The sequence below is a fragment of the Xenopus laevis genome, chromosome 6S (assembly GCF_017654675.1).
Source record: "Xenopus laevis strain J_2021 chromosome 6S, Xenopus_laevis_v10.1, whole genome shotgun sequence".
Taxonomy (NCBI): domain Eukaryota; kingdom Metazoa; phylum Chordata; class Amphibia; order Anura; family Pipidae; genus Xenopus; species Xenopus laevis.
In genome coordinates, this window is record NC_054382.1 from 98,101,580 (window position 1) to 98,120,853 (window position 19,274).

General features: G+C 37.4%; 1 protein-coding gene across 2 annotated transcripts in view; it reads left to right on the forward strand.

Annotated features, from left to right (window-relative positions):
• Window positions 1-4,977: 4,977 nt before the first annotated feature.
• Window positions 4,978-19,274, forward strand: part of asxl3.S (ASXL transcriptional regulator 3 S homeolog) — a 68,167-nt gene continuing 53,870 nt past the window's right edge. For both annotated transcript variants that reach the window (XM_018223690.2, XM_018223691.2), the window contains exons 1-2: window positions 4,978-5,375; window positions 14,018-14,100. In XM_018223690.2, the coding sequence (XP_018079179.1) occupies window positions 5,322-5,375; window positions 14,018-14,100 (137 nt within the window). In that variant the 5' untranslated portion in view covers window positions 4,978-5,321. The remainder of the gene's footprint in view (window positions 5,376-14,017; window positions 14,101-19,274) is intronic.

Below are 19,274 nucleotides of genomic sequence, written 5' to 3' on the forward strand. Positions count from 1 at the left end.
TACTACAATTCACGTTGACTGTGGTTTATATACCCAAGGTTAAGAGGCTTATTTATTAAAGGTCAGATTTTAATGGTTTTTAGAAACAATGACTAAACTCACAAACGCTAAAACTACATTTGTCACTGAATTTATTAAAAGATCCGAATTATAAAAAGTAGAAATGAAAGAAAGCTCATACCGCTGTGATAAAAAATATGAATACCTCAAAAACCTCTAAAAAGTCCAGGTTTTGGACAATTCCTAGTGAAAAGAAAATCCGAAAACCTTTAAAAGTCCAAATTAATTTAAAGCAGTCCGAACTTGTATAAGAGCTCAACAACTTTTACTTGGCAAAGTTTGGTGTTTACATTTAATAAATATAAAGTTTTTAGAAATACAGGAAAACCACAAAGAGTCATGGAAAAAACTAAATTATTGGGCCCCTACGTGTTGCTATTCAAAGTATTTTTGACAAAACTGTTGCATTAAAAAATAAAAACACACTTTTTAAACTTGTGCAACTTTTGATGCGGTTGAAAATTTTGATTATGTTAATTATTTACAATAAATTATCAACCAGCATTTTCCCTAAATATCAAATAGACAGTTGTGGCATTTATAGCAGTACTGTCACTTTGGGACTACATGAATGTCACTCGGGCACTTCTGCTCCTGCTCAGATGCAAGTGAGTGGCACGTTACTAGCCTTATGCTTTTGCAGATCATAGAATCATATCACATACAAGATTATCCAGGCTATATTCTGTTACAACCTTGACATGTCACAAAGTCAGTTGATTTTAGTGGCCCGCAAAAACTGGAGCATCTATGGTATGTGAAAAACACTGTACTGTACTTGTAGGAATCTACAATGTGTGTGGAAACCTTGCTAAAGCTATTCCACAGAGCACACTATTTACCAGAGCGACTGCACCACATATACCCAACCACCTCCCCTATATGCTTCTGGAATTGCTCTCCATAGGAACCAGGTGGCATATATGATGGACTTGCCCAGTAGTCCAGGACTTAAAGAATAAAAAGCTGTAATGCTATCCAAACTGTTCTACATCAATATAACTCCCTGCCCAAAGGGTAGGCTTTTAGGTGATAAACTACAAGGTCTAAATAACCCAGCATAACATTCAACATTTATGTATGGTAACACAAATACACATTGCAGCAAAGTGGAAGACCAACTATTTATCAATCACTAAAGTTATAGACAAGATTGAGTACATTCAGACCAACAAACTGATTACATATCAAATGCATAAACAAATGAAACTATACACCAACATTTGGGACACTTGGATACTTTTTTTTCTTGACCCACAATGGGTAGGGCCCCTTTCCAACTCTTTTAGTGAACAAGGAGGCATTCTACGTTTTAGGAATAGTAGGACCTAGAGCACACATTGTATTTTCTGGTTTTTTTTTTTACCTTTTCTATTATTCCGGTTTGTCCCTTTTTTCTATGCCTCTTTTTTTTCTTTAAGTTATGATATAATGCTTCTACAAGTTAGTCATTGACCGACACCTTAACATTAGAAATATCAATAAAAACCAAAGATAAAAAAGAAAACAGATGGCTGGTAAGAAACCATTCTCCATTCAAATACAACAGAAGATGCCTATCTAGACTGCCCAAGTTGTAAAAAAAAAAGCCCATTAAAAACCATTAAACAATGAAGTCTAGAATCGAAAATGCTCAAAATGACATGAACATTGCATTGGCACCAACAGGCATTGGTAGGAAGGTGGATGAGAAACCATTGGACAGTGAATAAAGGCTGGGTAAAATTAGTAGACAGGAGACAGAAGCAAAACATGCAGTTATTTATAGGCCACTTTTCTGATAGAGGCACCAACTAGAAAGATGGTTTACCATGCCGAAAAGTAAGGTACTATAGTCTCACCTGGTGCGGAGAAAGCTTTGGAAGGATATCAGGTGAATGACTGAAGTCAACTAATCACATATTAGCCCCCCTCCCCATTTTGGCTTTCCTTGAACTTTAGGGAACAAGAGGAGTAATGTACCTGCTCTAAGGGCTTATATTGTAAGTGATTAAAATAAACAGAACATAGTTCAATAAAGTAATAATTTAGCCCCATTAGTTCATTTTTGTAAGGTTTAGCTCTGACAGCCAGTGGGTGATCAGTGTGTAACTTGGGTATTTAGCATGTTCCTTTTTACTCTGCTACTTATTACATTATTTGTGCCCTAAAGTACTTCAATTGCCAGGTAAGATGCACATTACCCAGAAAAACCATGGATCCCTGCGCACGTATTGGTGTAGTAATGGGACATGGGAGCTGCCTGTCACGCAGCACATGGGACAGATTTCAGCCAGAAAAGTACATCATTTTGTGTGACAATAGCCTCTGTCTGACTTTCACCAAGGGTCAAAAAATATATATATTTTTTTCAAAACAAAATACCAAGACTAACTTAATTTCTTTTTATGAGAATGTAAGTAGAGACCTCGATTCTGGGATGGCAGCGGATGTGATTTACTTAGACTTTGCTAAAGCATTTGATACAGTGCCACACAAAAGGTTACTGGTTAAATTAAGGAATGTTGGCCTGGAACATAGTATTTGTACCTGGATAGAGAACTGGCCAAAAGATAGACTACAAAGAGTGGTGGTAAATGGAACATTTTCTAATTGGACCAGTGTTGTTAGTGGAGTACCGCAGGGCTCTGTACTAGGTCCCTTGCTTTTCAACTTGTTTATTAATGACCTGGAGGTGGGCATTGAAAGTACTGTTTCTATTTTTGCAGATGATACTAAATTGTGCAGAACTATAGGTTCCATGCAGGATGCTGCCACTTTGCAAAGTGAGTTGTCTAAACTGGAAAACTGGGCAGCAAACTGGAAAATGAGGTTCAATGTTGATAAATGCAAGGTTATGCACTTTGGCAAAAATAATATAAATGCAAGTTATACACTAAATGGCAGTGTGTTGGGAGTTTCCTTAAATGAGAAGGATCTAGGGGTCTTTGTAGATAACACGTTGTCTAATTCTGGGCAGTGTCATTCTGTGGCTACTAAAGCAAATAAAGTTCTGTCTTGCATAAAAAAGGGCATTAACTCAAGGGATGAAAACATAATTATGCCTCTTTATAGGTCCCTGGTAAGGCCTCATCTGGAGTATGCAGTTCAGTTTTGGACTCCAGTCCTTAAGAGGCATATAAATGAGCTGGAGAGAGTGCAGAGACGTGCAACTAAATTGGTTAGAGGGACGGAAGACTTAAATTATGAGGGTAGACTGTCAAGGTTGGGGTAGTTTTCTTTGAAAAAAAGGCGCTTGCGAGGGGACATGATTACACTTTACAAGTACATTAGAGGACATTATAGACAAATAGCAGGGGACCTTTTTACCCATAAAGTGGATCACCGTACCAGAGGCCTCCCCTTTAGACTAGAAGAAAAGAACTTTCATTTGAAGCAACGTAGGGGGTTCTTCACAGTCAGGACAGTGAGGTTGTGGAATGCACTGCCGGGTGATGTTGTGATGGCTAATTCAGTTAATGCCTTTAAGAATGGCTTGGATGATTTTTTGGACAGACATAATATCAAAGGCTATTGTGATACTAAGCTCTATAGTTAGTATAGGTATGGGTATATAGAATTTAATTAAAAGTAGGGAGGGTGTATGTATGGATGCTGGGTTTTCATTTGGAGGGGTTGAACTTGATGGACTTTGTCTTTTTTCAACCCAATTTAACTATGTAACTATGTAACTATCTTGGTTTATAAAACACAATGGGGATGATTCACTAAAGGTCGCACTGTTTTGTGCGTTATTTAAGACGTGTTATTTAAGGAATGATTCATCAAAGTATTTTTGCATGCGCTAATAGACATATTGCAACTCTATATTTCTGCACAGCGGTATTCTACTCACATTGCAATACTTATAGAATAGAATTAATCCTAATGCATTATTCACTAAAATATTTTAAGCGATAAAAGAATAAAATAGTGCGATAATTACTGGGAAATTTAACAGTTCCTAGGAGTAGGCGTTACTAAACAACATCAGGTGGATTAATAGAGAAATATGTAGTGAGGAGCTGTAGGGCAGCAATTAAAGACCTTTATGAGGAACTGGAGATTTACCTACCGCCACTAACACATTTTCATGATACCTTGAGCAGATCCAGAATGCACTACGTTCCGTGTCAAGGAATTATATTACGTTTCCCAGGGAAAGAAATGACTAGAATACTCTAAAAAGAGACTTCTGCTCTGCCAGTGGTATCCCGAATGTCTTAGGTGCTACAGATTGCACTAATAACGTGTGACAATATCAAATGCCCTAAAATAACGCATGCTATACAATACCGCACACAAGTCAGCTATAATGAACGTAAAAATATCACTTATGTTAGACAAGTAAACTTTTAGTGAATCGATCGTTAATTCTAAAAATATAAGAATACGCCATGATATAAATAACACTTGCTTTATTGACCTTTAGTGAATCAGCCCCAATGTGAGCTTAACTGAGAGGTAATGAATAGGGGTGGCATGAGATTTGTTCAGGTGGCACGAAGGCCCAGAGGCACCTCTGTTTGTTCACACTGATTTTTTTTTTTTAATAAATATATTTGTGCATTGCTGGGACTTATTTTACTACACTACACTGTTGCCTCTTTTTGATTTAAACATGCACAGCTGCCTTGCACACCCTCTATTTGGTTTCGACCACGGTATTGCATTTGTTTCTTTGAATGGAAAAAGGGGGCTAATAACTATGTAATGGAAAGGCAAATGCTATTAGATAATGACAGATCTAGGGAAGAGGGGACTCCAGACAAAGCAGGGAGCCTGGCATAAAGAAACCAGAGTACAACACACTAAGGTGTGCACGTCCTACACCTTATATCCCCCCGCCCCCCATGGTCTTTGTGTGAGGCACACTTGGCTCGCCGCCCGCACGTAGTCATACGGAAGTGAAAGGAAACAGCAGCAGCGTGAAGCCAGCTGGAAAGGGGTGGGGTTTGTGCAGGGGAATCCCTCGCTCAGTCTGGAATTCCTAGGGAGAACTCGCGAGTTTTGCCCGGTTGCATCCCTCGCGAGAGCAGCGAGTCGCCATTCTGCGTGACGTCACTGTGTATTGTTGTGAGGGGGGACGGGAGCATCCCAGAGCTGTCACCTGCCGACTATTGCCGCCTCCGTAGCTGTTCCCTGCGCTGCCCGCTATCAAGTAGGGAGGCGCCTTATTGCAGAGGGCGTCACTGTATCACGCTCAGCCATTGTTTTTATCCGAAGCCCCCCGAGTACCCGTGGAACGCCCACGTCGTAAGAACCATCAATGAGATGCAAACATGAAAGACAAGAGGAAGAAGAAGGACCGCACCTGGGCCGAGGCTGCCCGCCTGGTATGTACCTTCCCACCCGCACATATGCACGGATCTCTGATTGCACTTGTGTAGTACTCACTAATGTAGTCATTCTAACACTACCCAGAGTGCATTGCAAGATACAGTATGGAATGGGAACCTTGGGCTGTGCATCTGTTGCACTTGGGACATACTACAACTTGTGTAATTGTGCAGCCCAGTATTTGTGTATTCTCTGTGCAACTGTACAGTTATAGAAGTGCCATGACTGTCACCCACACATAATATCATAACCTATGTGAGACTTACAACTTGTATCATTTACTGAATGTCTGGCAGTAGTTCCTACTAGTCGCTTATCTGCTGTGAGTCTTCCACAGATACAGATTATACAGATGCTGATACCCTGAACGAATTGATTCTGTATTAGGATCATGATGATCATTCAGGCCAACAATCCGAACAACAAATAGAGCTGCTCATCTTCACTTCTTCTGCTAATGCTCCATGCGATGTCCAACCCAGAGTATCACCTGAGGAAAGCTTCAAACATGTCTGACTGACAGAATAGAGGTTATTTATAAACACTGGGCAAATTTGCACCTGGGCAGTAACCCACGGCAACCAATCAGATGATTGCTTCCAGTGTTCAGTTGTTACGGGTTACTGCCCAGGTGCAAATTTGCCCAGTGTTTATAAATGAGCCCCATTGACTATGATACAAAGATGCCAGTTGGTATCAGTGGCCCAAAATACACGTAAAGAATAGCAAACATCATTTTTTTTTTTTCGGACATGTATGTTGGCCAATTAATCCTGACCAATATCTGAATAACATGTATTTTTGTTAGTGTGTTGGCGCATGTTTAAACGTTTTATTGCTGCGGCTATGGCCAGCTTTACTTGCAAAAGTCATTATTTATATATATATATATATATATATATATATATATATATATATATATATATATATATATATATAAAAATTTATGCCATGCATTGTAGTTTCCAGTTACTTCACTATCCATGCAGTGACATACAGGGGAACACTTCTGGAGTGTTTGCCCCTAAAGCTTCATTCTAGACATAATTGTTGGACTTTATGGGTTAGGGCTATGGCACACAGAGTGTTTTTTTCTCTCTGCTACTATCCAGCAGATATATATATAAAATAAAGTGACATTGTTCCGATTTTTTCTCAATAAATCTTGATTTTTTCACACGTATTCCCGTTGAGTGCGTAACATATATATAGTGGCAGACAAAACGTTGCTGTTCACTTCTCACTGCTCTCAATAGAATTGAATGAAAAACATCATATTGGCTACACAAAGAGCAGTGACAGGCTATCTCTGGGCAAAAATGGTTGCTTGCATGCACTCCGTGGGGTAAATTAATCAAAGAGTGAAGCTAAAGATCACCACCGTCCACCTCATTTTTATGGGATTTTTAAAGGCGTGTTTATCAAAGGGTGAAAGTGAAAGTTCACCCTTTGATAAATATGCTTTTAAAAATGCCATCGAAATGAATGGAGAGAGGCAGCATTTCACTCTAGCAGACTGTGGTGATCTCTAACTTCACATTTGCTAAATATACCCCCATGTGTGTTCAGCATGTCACTTTTCATTTTTCTGTCAAATAATTTGCCGAATGGAGAAAGACATTTTGACTACAGCTGTTCTTTGCTGGAGGGCAGCGGCTGTCAAAACACCTTAGCCATAGTATTAATAGCAAATGGGTAAGATTGCAGCATATCATGTTAATTTTATTTATTATCATTTATTTTTGAAAGTACCAAAATGTTTATACAAAGCTTACAGGAAATTATTTATCCTGCCTCAATAGAGTTCACAATCAAAGCTGCACAATATGGTTATTTTCATCTGAACTAAGGTTTTTGAAGTACCCACAGGAAACCCACACTGGTTCAGAAAGGCATTTTTGCAGAAAGTGCAAGAAAGTTGTGTGGCTTTTGAGTGATGTCTGTCACTGTTCCATTTACCTCAAGCACAGTGCTTCTCATTCAGTAGCATTAGGAGCAATGGCAGGTGGACGGGGCATTTTGACCTGATGTTTTCTGCCTGATGGAGGTGCTAATGGAAACACTCTACATGCCATAGACCCACAGTAATGGCCTTATCATGGACCGAGAGTAACCGTGGAAGTGGAAATTTAAATATTGTTCAGGGAGGCTAGAGTTGTAGTTATATTAGGCTTTCAGAGAGTAGCGGAGCAACAGTGCCAGGTTTTTTAAAATGGAGTGGGTAGTATAGGTTTTGTGAGTGCAGGGGGGCAATGGTATAAGGCATTGAAGACAAAAGGGTGGCTAGTATCTATGATGGAGTACATGTGATACATGCCTTACAGGAAGGCAGGAGAGCAGTGTGGACAGTAATCTAATTAGTACCCATCTATTTTATCAGAAGTACTCTCCATTTGCGGTTAGCTAGATTAGATGTCCACTCTGAAACCATCCAGCATTTGATTAACTGCAATTTCTCAGTAGTCATTCACTTCCAGGGTCATTAACTTACCAATTTTGCATTTTGGTGAGAAATGTGGATGCAGAAGGCAAATTAAATATAAAAGTGATTAGATTGCATCTATCTGCGACATACTAAAAGTTCATTTAAAAGTGAACCTTTTTGTTAAAGAATTTAGAATTACAGACTTTTTGTATGTGACATTTCAGAATTTTAATTGAGAGGGTTCCAAACAAGTAGAATTCACCCATCGCTACTCTAAAGTGCTACTGAGCATATTGTAGCAAGCAATACCTTTTTTGAACTGATGTGATGTTTATCCCAATGTATGTTTTTTTTTAAATTCAAATGTACTTGAGTTATGTTAATATTACATAGGATTCCATATTAAAGTTACATCTGATTTTAGGCAGAACGTGACGGGTAACTGCCCAAAAGTATGAAAGAAGACTAAAGATTAAAATACATGGGGTCATGTTTGGGATATTAAAGTGATGGAGCCACTTGGTTTGGATATTGCCTGATATTATCTGATATGGCCATTCATGTAGATTCATTTGACAACATCCTACATGGATGGCAAAATCAAACTTTACTTACTGGGCAAGCAGTTGTATGGCCTAAGAGGGGTTTGAGGTCTGTACAACGGAATCTGAGTAGAAGTGAGAGGCACCGCCATCTCTCTCTTACATCTGCCAGTGGCTCTCACATTTCAAAAGTATCCACAGACAGATCCGATTTTTCAGTCTGGACAGAATTTCTTAACTAGTTACCAAATCTGGGTATGTATCACTTCTTTTAATGTATGCTTCAAATTATCCCAACCCCCTAGTGTCAGTAGACCCATTTGATTAATCTTCAGTTTGATAGTCCCTGCATTAATCTCACTAGTCAGAAAATATGACTTGGCTTAACAATAATTTTATATCACACTTGTTCTGACTAGTTCTTTCATTTAAACAAGTCCTATGTAGCCTTAAAAACCAAAGGATAGAGGTGCAGGTTATCTTCCTTTGACAAAGCATGCAAATGATCGAAAAACAAAGACCTCTAGGCCAGATTCAGTCCAAAGTATGAATCAGAAGTATTCTCTTTGTTACCAATGCCTATTCACATGCCTGTTTTGTGGGTGGGGGTTGGTACATATACTGTGGATATATATTTAAAGGTTGAGGCTGGACATTTGTAATGTTTTGTAACTAAAAGCCTTTTTAAAAATATCTTGGCCTTGGTCTTTTTAACCTTATGTGATGTTAAATATTACTTTAATTGTATTACAATGCCACATAGACATTTGATTGTATGTAGATTACTAAACCTATATTATATGCCAGTCTTATTGTACAGGTATGGGACCCACTAAATGCTTGGGTCCGGGAGTTCCTAATTTAAATCTTAGCATAATTTAAATCTCCATATTGTAAGCCTATTAAATAAAATAAAAAATGATGTCTAACAGGATTGTTCTGCCACCATGGGTTTATGCAGCTTAGTTCGGGTCTTAGTTACGATTTTATTATTACAGAGAAAAATAAAAAAAAAATAGAATTAAAACCATGGGACCTGTTATCAGGAATGCTCAGGTACAAAATTACAAATCCTTCCGTAATTTGGATCTTCAAACCTTAAGTCTACTAGAAAATCATGTAAACATTAAATAAACCCAATAGGTTGGTTTTGCTACAACTCTCACTTTGCTTCCAATAAGGATTAATTATATCTTAGCTGGGATCAAGTACAAGGTACTGTTTTATTATTATAGATAAAAAGGAAATACTTTTTTAAAATTTGGATCATTTGGATAAAATGGAGTCTATGGGAGACAGCCTCCCTGTAATTCAGAGCTTTCCAGAAAATGGATCCCTTACCTGCAGTCAATTGATTTTGTATCAGTTGCATGGTATTTGCTGTGCCAAGTCTTTCCCTTTGCTGACATATACTCAAATCTTATAGTAGCTTGCATTTGTGAAAAGAAGCATAAAATGTAAAATTCAAGTTAACATAATTGACTGGGAACAGACGTAATGTTTCTACAGTTGTACAGGTTATTTCTTCATTAATGCCTCATAGTATGAAAGCTTTCTGGCTTGGCCTTGGGCATCCACTACATACTAATGCTGAGCTGATTCACTGGAAATGTTAATTATATTTCAGTCATTCCACTGTTTTGCTGTAGATTTAATTCACATGTAGGTAGCATTTGCTGCCCTCTGGCTAAAGCAAAAAATACAACTTGTATTTAGAATTAATTTCTGACTTCCTGTGATACTGTTTGCATTGCAGAAACTAGCTCCAAGCAGAAAAGCAATGTTTTTTTTTTTATTTGGAAAATTATGATTTTATTTATATACCGTACTTGACAAGAGAAAACCTGCCATCCAGGTTACATGGAATTTTATGTGCTTATTTCACTGTATTACCCATCAGACTCAGAAAACACTGAGGGGTCTATTTATCATGCTATATAAAATGAATAATAAAAGTGTAAAAAGCGATGTAAAATAAATGGCGACTTTATCAAGGCATGTTTATTTTACGTGACCTGATCGCTGCATTCGATGCCATTATATTGTACCACTTCGGACCTTCTGTAATCATTGGGAAAAATGAAAGCATCAAGTAAGTTCCAGTGGAAGTCACATGAAAAAAAAAAGTGTAAAAACCCATGAAGAATGAACGCGGTATTTTCCTGTAGCTTACTAGATTTTTGCACTGAAGTACTGATAAAGACATTCTTTGCACATAGATGCCTGGTCATATGTGGTGTATTTGGTGGTGGTGTTTTTTTTAAATTTTTTTACACATGATAACTGGGCCCCTGAGGTTATTGGAAGCACATGAATATCTGGTAGATAATTCTTCACTCACATTTTAAAGCACTCATAATTATAATTAAAAGTGCTTAAGGGACAATAAAGGGAAACACCATCCAAAAACGGTGTAATTTTAAGCATATATCTAGTATACAGTAATTAAGACTGTAAACTGTTTTTAAAGTTAATTAGAAAATGTGTTAAAGGTATTTCTTGTCTCTTATCTGAGCAGTGTAGCAGAAGTCCGTGCTCCGCCAGGTCTTTTAAAGGAACAGTAGCACCAAACAATGAAAGTGTGCACTGGTAACACTGGTATGTTTGCTTCAGAAAACAACTATAGTTTATATAAAGAAGCTACTGTGTAGCCATGGGGGCAGCCATTCAAGCACAGGATACACAGTAGATCACAGATAAGTTTGGAAGAATTCCATTGTATACTATGGGGCTTGTCTGTTATTTGCTGTGTATCCTGTGCTTGAATAGCTGCCCCCATGGCTACAGAGCAGCTTCTTTATATAAACTATAGTAGAGTTTTTGAAGCAAACACACCAGTCCAGCACAATATATTCCATTTTGTTTAATCAACAAATACCTTGTTTCAGTAGTCCCATCAGTGCAGACAAACAAGCACTGCTTTGAAGTTACATTTATACTTGAAGGAGGCAATTTTTTTGCCTGTTGTTAATTCAGTGGGTTAACGCATACCTCCCAACATTTTGAAAACAGAAATCGGGACAAAAAGTTTTGCCCACGCTCATTTTTCTGACCACCCCCCTAATTACCATGTCCATTTTACAAAATTTGGCAGGTTATGGAAAGTTTTTAAGACATTTCTGGGGGTTTTAGGGTCAGGTTTTATGTGTTATTACAGTTTTGCTAATGAATGTGAATTGCCCTTTAAGCTGCAAGTCACAGTTTCCCCAAGAGACCTGCTTATCTTAAATTGTTACAATTGTTTATTTGCTTATCTTAAATTGTAACAAATGTATCTAAAGGTGGCCATAGACGCAAAGATCCTATCGTACGAATCGAGGATTCATACGATTTTTGGACCGTGTGTGGAGAGTGCCGACATTTTTTGTACGGCGGAGATCAGTCGTTTGGTCTATCGGACAGATTTGATTTTGTCCCGACTGATCCCACCGGACCCCGTTGCGCATCGTAATCGGATCATTCGGCCATAGGGCCAAACGTTCAGATTAGCCCCGATATAGCCATGCTTGTTAGTGGCATATCGGGAAAGCTCCGCTCGTTTGGCGCCAAATGAGCGGATCTTTGCGTCTATGGCCACCTTAATTTACCTGCCATGTAATTACGTTTTTGAAATTTTGTATCTTTTTGTGGCTGTTCAGCGGGAGATCAAAGACGGGACATTTCAGTAACAATCGGGAAAAGGACCAGTAAATTTGTTTGTATATAAGAAGAAAAAAAACCACCATTACATATTTAACTTGAAAATCGCAAAGTCTTTATTAAGATATAGCTTAAGGTAAACTCTGCTTCTGCTCCTCCTCCGAAAAGGCGACGGGGCGAGGTTCCATAGTGTGGCGCTCAATTTCTCCTCCCTGCCTTCTATAGGAGATAGCCAGGGAGGAGAAATTAAGCCTTGCAAGATGGATTGTCGCCTTTTCTGAAGAGGAGCGCAAGCGGAGTTTAGGTAAGTTATTTTTTAATAAAACTTTGTGATTTTAAAGTTTTATATGTCTTGGTGGTTTTTTTTTGTTATATACAAACTAATTGGTCACTGGTCGAGGGTGTACTGTTAGTAATCATACTGCATAGTGTCTCTTAGATGGGACATCTGACTTACGCTAAAGCATCTAAACTCAATCTTTTTTGGTCCCCATAGACGCAAAGATTTTTCTTGCCGAACGACCGATTTTAGCGAAGTCCAACCAATCCTTCGAAAATTATCGTGCGGTTAGTTGGATTCGAGCGTTCGTACATCTTATGATTTTTCGTCCGACATCTGTCAGAAAATTGATCGGCCAGGTTAAAAAATCTTTATTGGTCCCAGTGCAATCTATCTATGTTTGCAGGGACAAGCAGGCAGCAACCCTTTGTTTTCCTGGCAATATCGCCTGAAATGGCCTTTTTAGTTGATGGACAATTCGTATGATCGTTTCGAGATAATTGTGGTCTCACGATGACGATCGGATCTTTTAAAAATCTTTACATCTATGGCCAGCATTAGGGAAGCACCCATCAATATGTATTTATTTTATACAACATTTTGAAGCTGATATTGTTAAAATGTATAACCATGTTTTAAGGAATATGAGCTAAATGTTATCATAATTCTGCATTTTAAACAACAACAAAAACAGATTGTTGTAAATCTGCTTGTAATGGTTGGGGTATGGCTCATTTTGGTCATTTCCTTTCCAATATATTTTATTGTTTTAAATATATTCAATTAGTTTAGTAGAGGGCATTTGTGTAAGTATATGAGTTAGCACAAAGCAGGATACAATGTTTTATACTGTTCCACTCCATCACCTTTCATTTTAAATGTTCTATGGAGAGCCATGTTGGAAACACATGTGCCTTATTTAACAAATGCAAATGTTTTAATATCTTAACACTGGTTCACTGACCCTGGCAGCCAAGAAACAGATTGTCTGAGAGGCTTCAATTTTATCTTATTCATCTTTCATTCTGGCTTCCTTTCTGCTGACTGTTGCTATGGTAATTAAAGGGTCAGTATACCCCCTTGTTCAACATGAGTACAGTGAACAGGGTTTGTGCTGACCTTCATTTTTTCTGTTTTCTCAAGCACAAAAAAATCGTATTGATTTTATTTCTCGAGTCAAACAGGGAAATTGAAGCTACTTCATATTCGTTCCTTGCGAGGTACATAATTAGATTATCGGTGTACAGATAAGATGAAGTGCTTTATAAATTGGATTATAAATGTTCATAATAAATGCATTTCAAAAAAGTTATTGCAATGCATATGTTCTAATGCCTAGTGCCACTCATAATAAAACATTTGAACAATAAATAGATAACCAAGTCCTACCATAAGTTTAATAAAAGCTAAATGAAGGGGTTGTTAACCTTTAAATTAACTTTTAATATATTTATAGAATGGCCAATTCTAAGGAACTTTTCAATTGGTCTTCATTTTTTTTTTTGAGTTTTTGAATTATTTGCCTTGTTCTGACTCTTTCCCACTTTCAAATGGGGGTCATTGACTCCATTTAAAAACAAATGCTCTATAAGGCTACACATTACACTGAATGGGTTGCACTTTTATCTCTAAAGAACTGAAAATCATAAAGGTGATTCACAGGGATTTGTACTTTTCTATAAAATCTGTTAGTTTCTTATTTTGACTGTTTCATAAATTGTAATTTTCTTCTTTTTCTGTTCTACCTATCAGGCTTTAGAAAAATACCCCAATTCACCTATGACTGCAAAACAGATCTTGGAAGTCATTCAGAAAGAAGGCCTAAAAGAAACCAGGTGTGTATTGTATCAGGTACCAATGTGCTGTGCTTGAGAGCTTGAAGAGATCATTAGGGGCTGCCTTAAACAGATACTATGCAATACAGAATCATACTCATTATTGTCATTTATTTATACATCATTATTGTCGTTTAATTTTGCATCTACAAGTTATCCATTGTTTTACATTCATTTACAACAAACAAGAGACTTTATTGAACACAGAATAAGATGGAATCAGAGGGCCCGTTTACAACATATTACAATATAGACGAGGGTCAATGTTACCTGCATTACAAAAGTTTTTTTTTTTTTCCTTTAAAGGGGTTGTTCTCCTTCCAAACACTTTTTTCATTTCAATTGATTTCAGATTGTTCCCCAGAAATAAAAACTGTTTTTCAATTACTTTCCATTTTTAGTTTTTTTCAAAATTTTTCAAATTTTAAAGTTGAATGGTTCTGTCTCTGGTGTTTCATCAGTCTGGCAGCTCAGTAATTCAAGTGCAGACTCTAAACTGTTACAATTTAACAACATTTAGTTGATACATTTCTCAGCAGCATCTCTGGAGTATTAGCAACTATTTTATCAATTCTACCAGCTGCCTGTAATGAAACTCAGGGATTCTGCTCAGCAGGGACAAAGATAAGAAATGTATCAACTAAATGTATCAATTTATAGGGCCGGCGACCCCCCCCCCCTCCCAGAGCTGCTTTCGAAAGTGAAAAATGAAACTTTATACTTCAATATTATAAAAAAAAGTCACACATAGAAAATAAAAAGTAATTGGAACAAAAGTTTCTTTTTTTTTTCTGGTGAAGTATCTGAATCCAACTGAACTGGAAAAAGTGCTGGAAGGTATATAACCCCTTTAAAGGAGAACTAAAGCCTGTACTGTATGTGCTGGGCTTCTGTACCAGCCCAAGGCAACCACAGCCCTTTAGCAGTAAATATCTGTGTCTCCAAAGATACCCCAGTAGCTCCCCATCTTCTTTTCTGCTGATTCATTGCACATGCTCTGTGCTGCTGTCACTTACTGAGCTTAGGGACACAATATACTGTGTATACAGAATAGAAATGTCACAATATAAGACTGATTGGTACTTAATACAGATAATTACTACATGGCAGCTTAGCTCAGAACCCAGTGCAATTAGCACAATAATTTAATAATCAGCCTTGTAGCATCAGCGTTTATAACAGAACAACCTTTTTTTTGTGCTTGTAAATTTGTGACAACCCCTAAGCTTAACATCTCAACAGCTGCTCAGAGCCCACTGAGCATGTGAGTGTCACAGACACTTTTCAAGATGGTGACCCCCTGTGTAACAAGTTTGAAGTCCTGAATCATTGTTGCTATTGAGATGCTGAAACTTTAGGCTGATAAAATAAATATGGCATTTTTAATCAAATTAAATCTAAGGGTTTAGTTCTCCTTTAAGTTCTTCTTTGTGTTTTATGAAGATATTATTATCGAATAGAGTAGAATTAATTTTGAGAAAAATAGGCTTTAAAAGCGTTTATTTCTTTTGCCAGTTTCTGCAGTGATCAGAAGATGGCTGGTGGCCCGGGTGTTAATCCTAAATGTAGCAGCCCTGCCAAGGCAATTTCTTTTTTATTGCTGCTAAAGTTTTTTAAGTTACTGCTTGCCTGTGACTATATTTTCATGCTTTTATAATATGCTGAAGGATAGTAAAGCAATGAACAGAAATGTGTGTTTTGATTATTCTTTCATTGCATAAGCTCCTTTTCTTTGCTTCACTAGTTTCAAGCAATTGCCAGGACTATTTTATTGTAATATGTTGTTTATAACTGTGATGAGATGCATGGGATGAGCTAGCCTGTGTGATCTTTGTTTTAGAACCAAAATACATGTAGTGTGGGCTCTGTTATACAGAATATGTTTATAGAAAAAATAGGATTCAACACACTTAAGATTACTTGAAAACCTTTTTAAATTTTACAGTCAGTGCAGTTTCTCTAAACACAGAACTTGCTGTGTAGATTAGCTTGATTAGTGTAAAAAAAAACCAACAAAAAAAATAAACACCTTCAAAGTGTTTATTGTGGAGTGCAAGCAATAATACTATCAAGGCATATTTATCAAGGTTCAAATTTCGAATTGAAAATACTTCAAAATTCGAATTCAAAAAGACCAACCGAAGTGAAGTCGAAGGTTTTTTTGGGTCGAACAGGTCCATATTCGAATCGTACGAATGAAGGAATAGTGCGTTCGATCAAATTCGATTCAAAGTTTTTCCCCCAAAAAACTTAGCTTTCTCAAAGTCCACCAATTGACTCCAAATGGGTTCTAGGAGGTCCCCCATAGGCTAAAACAGCAATTTGACAGGTTTTAGATGGCGAATGGTCGAAGTCAAAGTTTTTAAGAGACAGTACATGATACATTTTGATATTCTAATTTCGACTTTTTTTCAAATTCGAATTGAAAAAAAAAATAGCTTGAAAAAATAGCTCTTTAGTTTTTAACTTTGTAAATTCACCTCGACCTTTGATAAATCTGCCCCTAAATGTTTGTCTTTGTCAGTGGTAAAGTACACACCAATGCTTTGGAAGTATTTTTTTTCACCAACCAAGCTGTGAGTTTGCATTTTTTGTCTTCTTTTTATTGCTACTGTTATACAGAATGTCTGAAATCTGTGGTTTTCTAGATAAGAGGTCTTTCTATGATAAGGAGCACCATAATGAAATGTTGATAATGTATACTTATGGGACTGTATTGCCATCAACATATATAGGAAGGGTTGCAGTATACCCCCTTGTACAAGTGATAGGGCTTGTGCTGAGCATACATTTTACCTATTGTTTTTTATTAGGAAATATGTATGAATTTCTGCACACAACAGGGCAAAATCTAAAACTGAAGTCGCATTCTACTACCTGTTCTTCCAAGCATCGACACAAATGAGCAGTACCTGGGAAGCCCTATGTATAAGGAGCAACTACTTGTGAGCAGTGTACCCACCTGTTTAATTATAGGAGAAAAGTATTGTTTTCTTTCTAGAGATATGGAATAGTTTATTTTACACAACCCCAATATGAATGTCATTTTAACATGTTTAAATTAATCTGGCTTTTATGTTACACACCCAGTCACTCGATCCTTTATACATTACATTTTTGGCTAACTAACTATATTAGAAACATTTTTTATTTTGCACATACTATCTATTTACCCAGTTTTTATTCTTACAATGAACTGTTCCGTTAACATGAATATTTGTGTATGTATACACCTACATTGAGGGCAAATGTGTTTTAATCTTCGGCTCTTGCTGTTTTGCAAATTGCCCATGTACATAAGGACTGTGTGTAATAAGCATGCTGGCTTGCATTTGGTTCTTGAGTGTCTATCATGTAAGAGGACAAGAGAAGGCATGCAGGCAGACCCTTTCATGTAGTTACCAGGCAACCAAATTGCTATGTAGTGGGAAGCAACTTGGCTAAGATATTGACTGGCTATACTGCTACAGAATCACGTATGCCTTGTAATAAACACCGACTTTATTCCAGCGACCCAGACCTCTATCAGCAACCTTGGCTCTGTATGAGTCATATTGTCCTAGTTAAGCCTAGAGAATCCAGCAGACTCCTTACTTGTAACCCATATTTTTTATTACAAAAGCAGATATTATTCCTTTTTTTTTTTCTCCATCAGTACAGGTATAGGATCACTTATCCAGAAAGCTCTGATTTACAGGCCATCTCCCATGGAGTTAATTTTAAAGGGGTTGTTCACAGTTAACTTATGTATGTTATAGAATGGCTAATGCTAAGCAACTTTTCAATTGGCCATATTTTTTTCTTTTTTTATAGTTTTGAAATCTTTACCTTTTACTTCTGACTCTTTCCAGCTTTCAAATGGGAATCACTGACCCCATCTAAAAAAAACAAATGATCTGTAAGGCTACAAATATATTTTTATTGCAGTCTCCTATTCATATTCCAGTTTCTCATTCAAATCAGTGCATGGTTGCTAGAGTAATTTGGACCCTAGCAACCAGATTGCGGAAATTGCAAACTGGAGAGCTGCTAAATAATAAGCCAAATAATCAAAAATGTAGACCAATTGCAAATTGTCTCAGAATATCACTCTCTACATTTGGGGTCCCCAACCTTTTTCACCCGTGAGCCACACTCAAATGTTGGGGAGCAACACAAGCATGACAAAAGTACCTTAGGGTGCCAAATAAGGGTTGTGATTGGCCATTTGGTAGCCCCTATGTGAACTGGCAGCCTACAGGAGACTCTGTTTGGCAGTACATCTGTTTTTTATGCAACCAAAACTTGCCCCCGAGCCAGGAATTCAAAAATAAGCACCTGCTTTAGAGCAACATCCAAGGGTTGGAGAGCAACATGTTGCTCATGAGCCATTGGTTGGGGATCACTGCCCTACATCATATTAAAAATTAATGTAAAGGTGAACAACCACTTTAGGCAAATGATTACATTTTTTATGTTTTCTTTTTCTCTGTAATAATAAAACAGTAACTTGTATTGGCATTTTTATTATCTGGCAAAACCCGTTGAAACATTTCTCTCATCACTACAAACAAAAATCCATATTGGTGGCATAACAATCCTTTTGGTTTTGAATGTGTTTCGTAGCCTACGTTATGGAATCCAAATAACAAAAACATTATCTGGAAAATCCAAGCCTTCCAAATAACAAATCCCATACTCAATTAATTATGTCTCAATAAAAAATAATTAACATTATTACAACAAATGGAGGGGCTTTAACTGCTGCAGCAAGAGCCAGAATAGGGGGTCACATTCTCTTAAGTTGGCCCAGATACTCTATAAACATACATTAGAAAAGCATATTTTTCATATGTATTTTAGTATCAGCATTAGGGCGACATCATACCACACATATGACAAAGTTGGAATGTCAACTAATTAATTTGATTTAAAAAAAAAAAACCTTTAGATGACTGAAAAAAAGCTAATCACTGAAGGGTTGCTATGGGTTACCCAAGTGCAAATTTGATAAATGAGCTGCAGTGAGTTACTACACATGCACTCAGGGTCGGAATGGGGGGGGGCGGGGCTGCTGTCCAGGCCCCCCTCTGCTTGCACGCACACAATGTTTTGCCAAGATTGCCCGCAAAAGAGAGGTCACGGCAAGGAAGACTCCGCCAAATCTGGGTGCGGATCTGGGCCGGCGGGGCCCA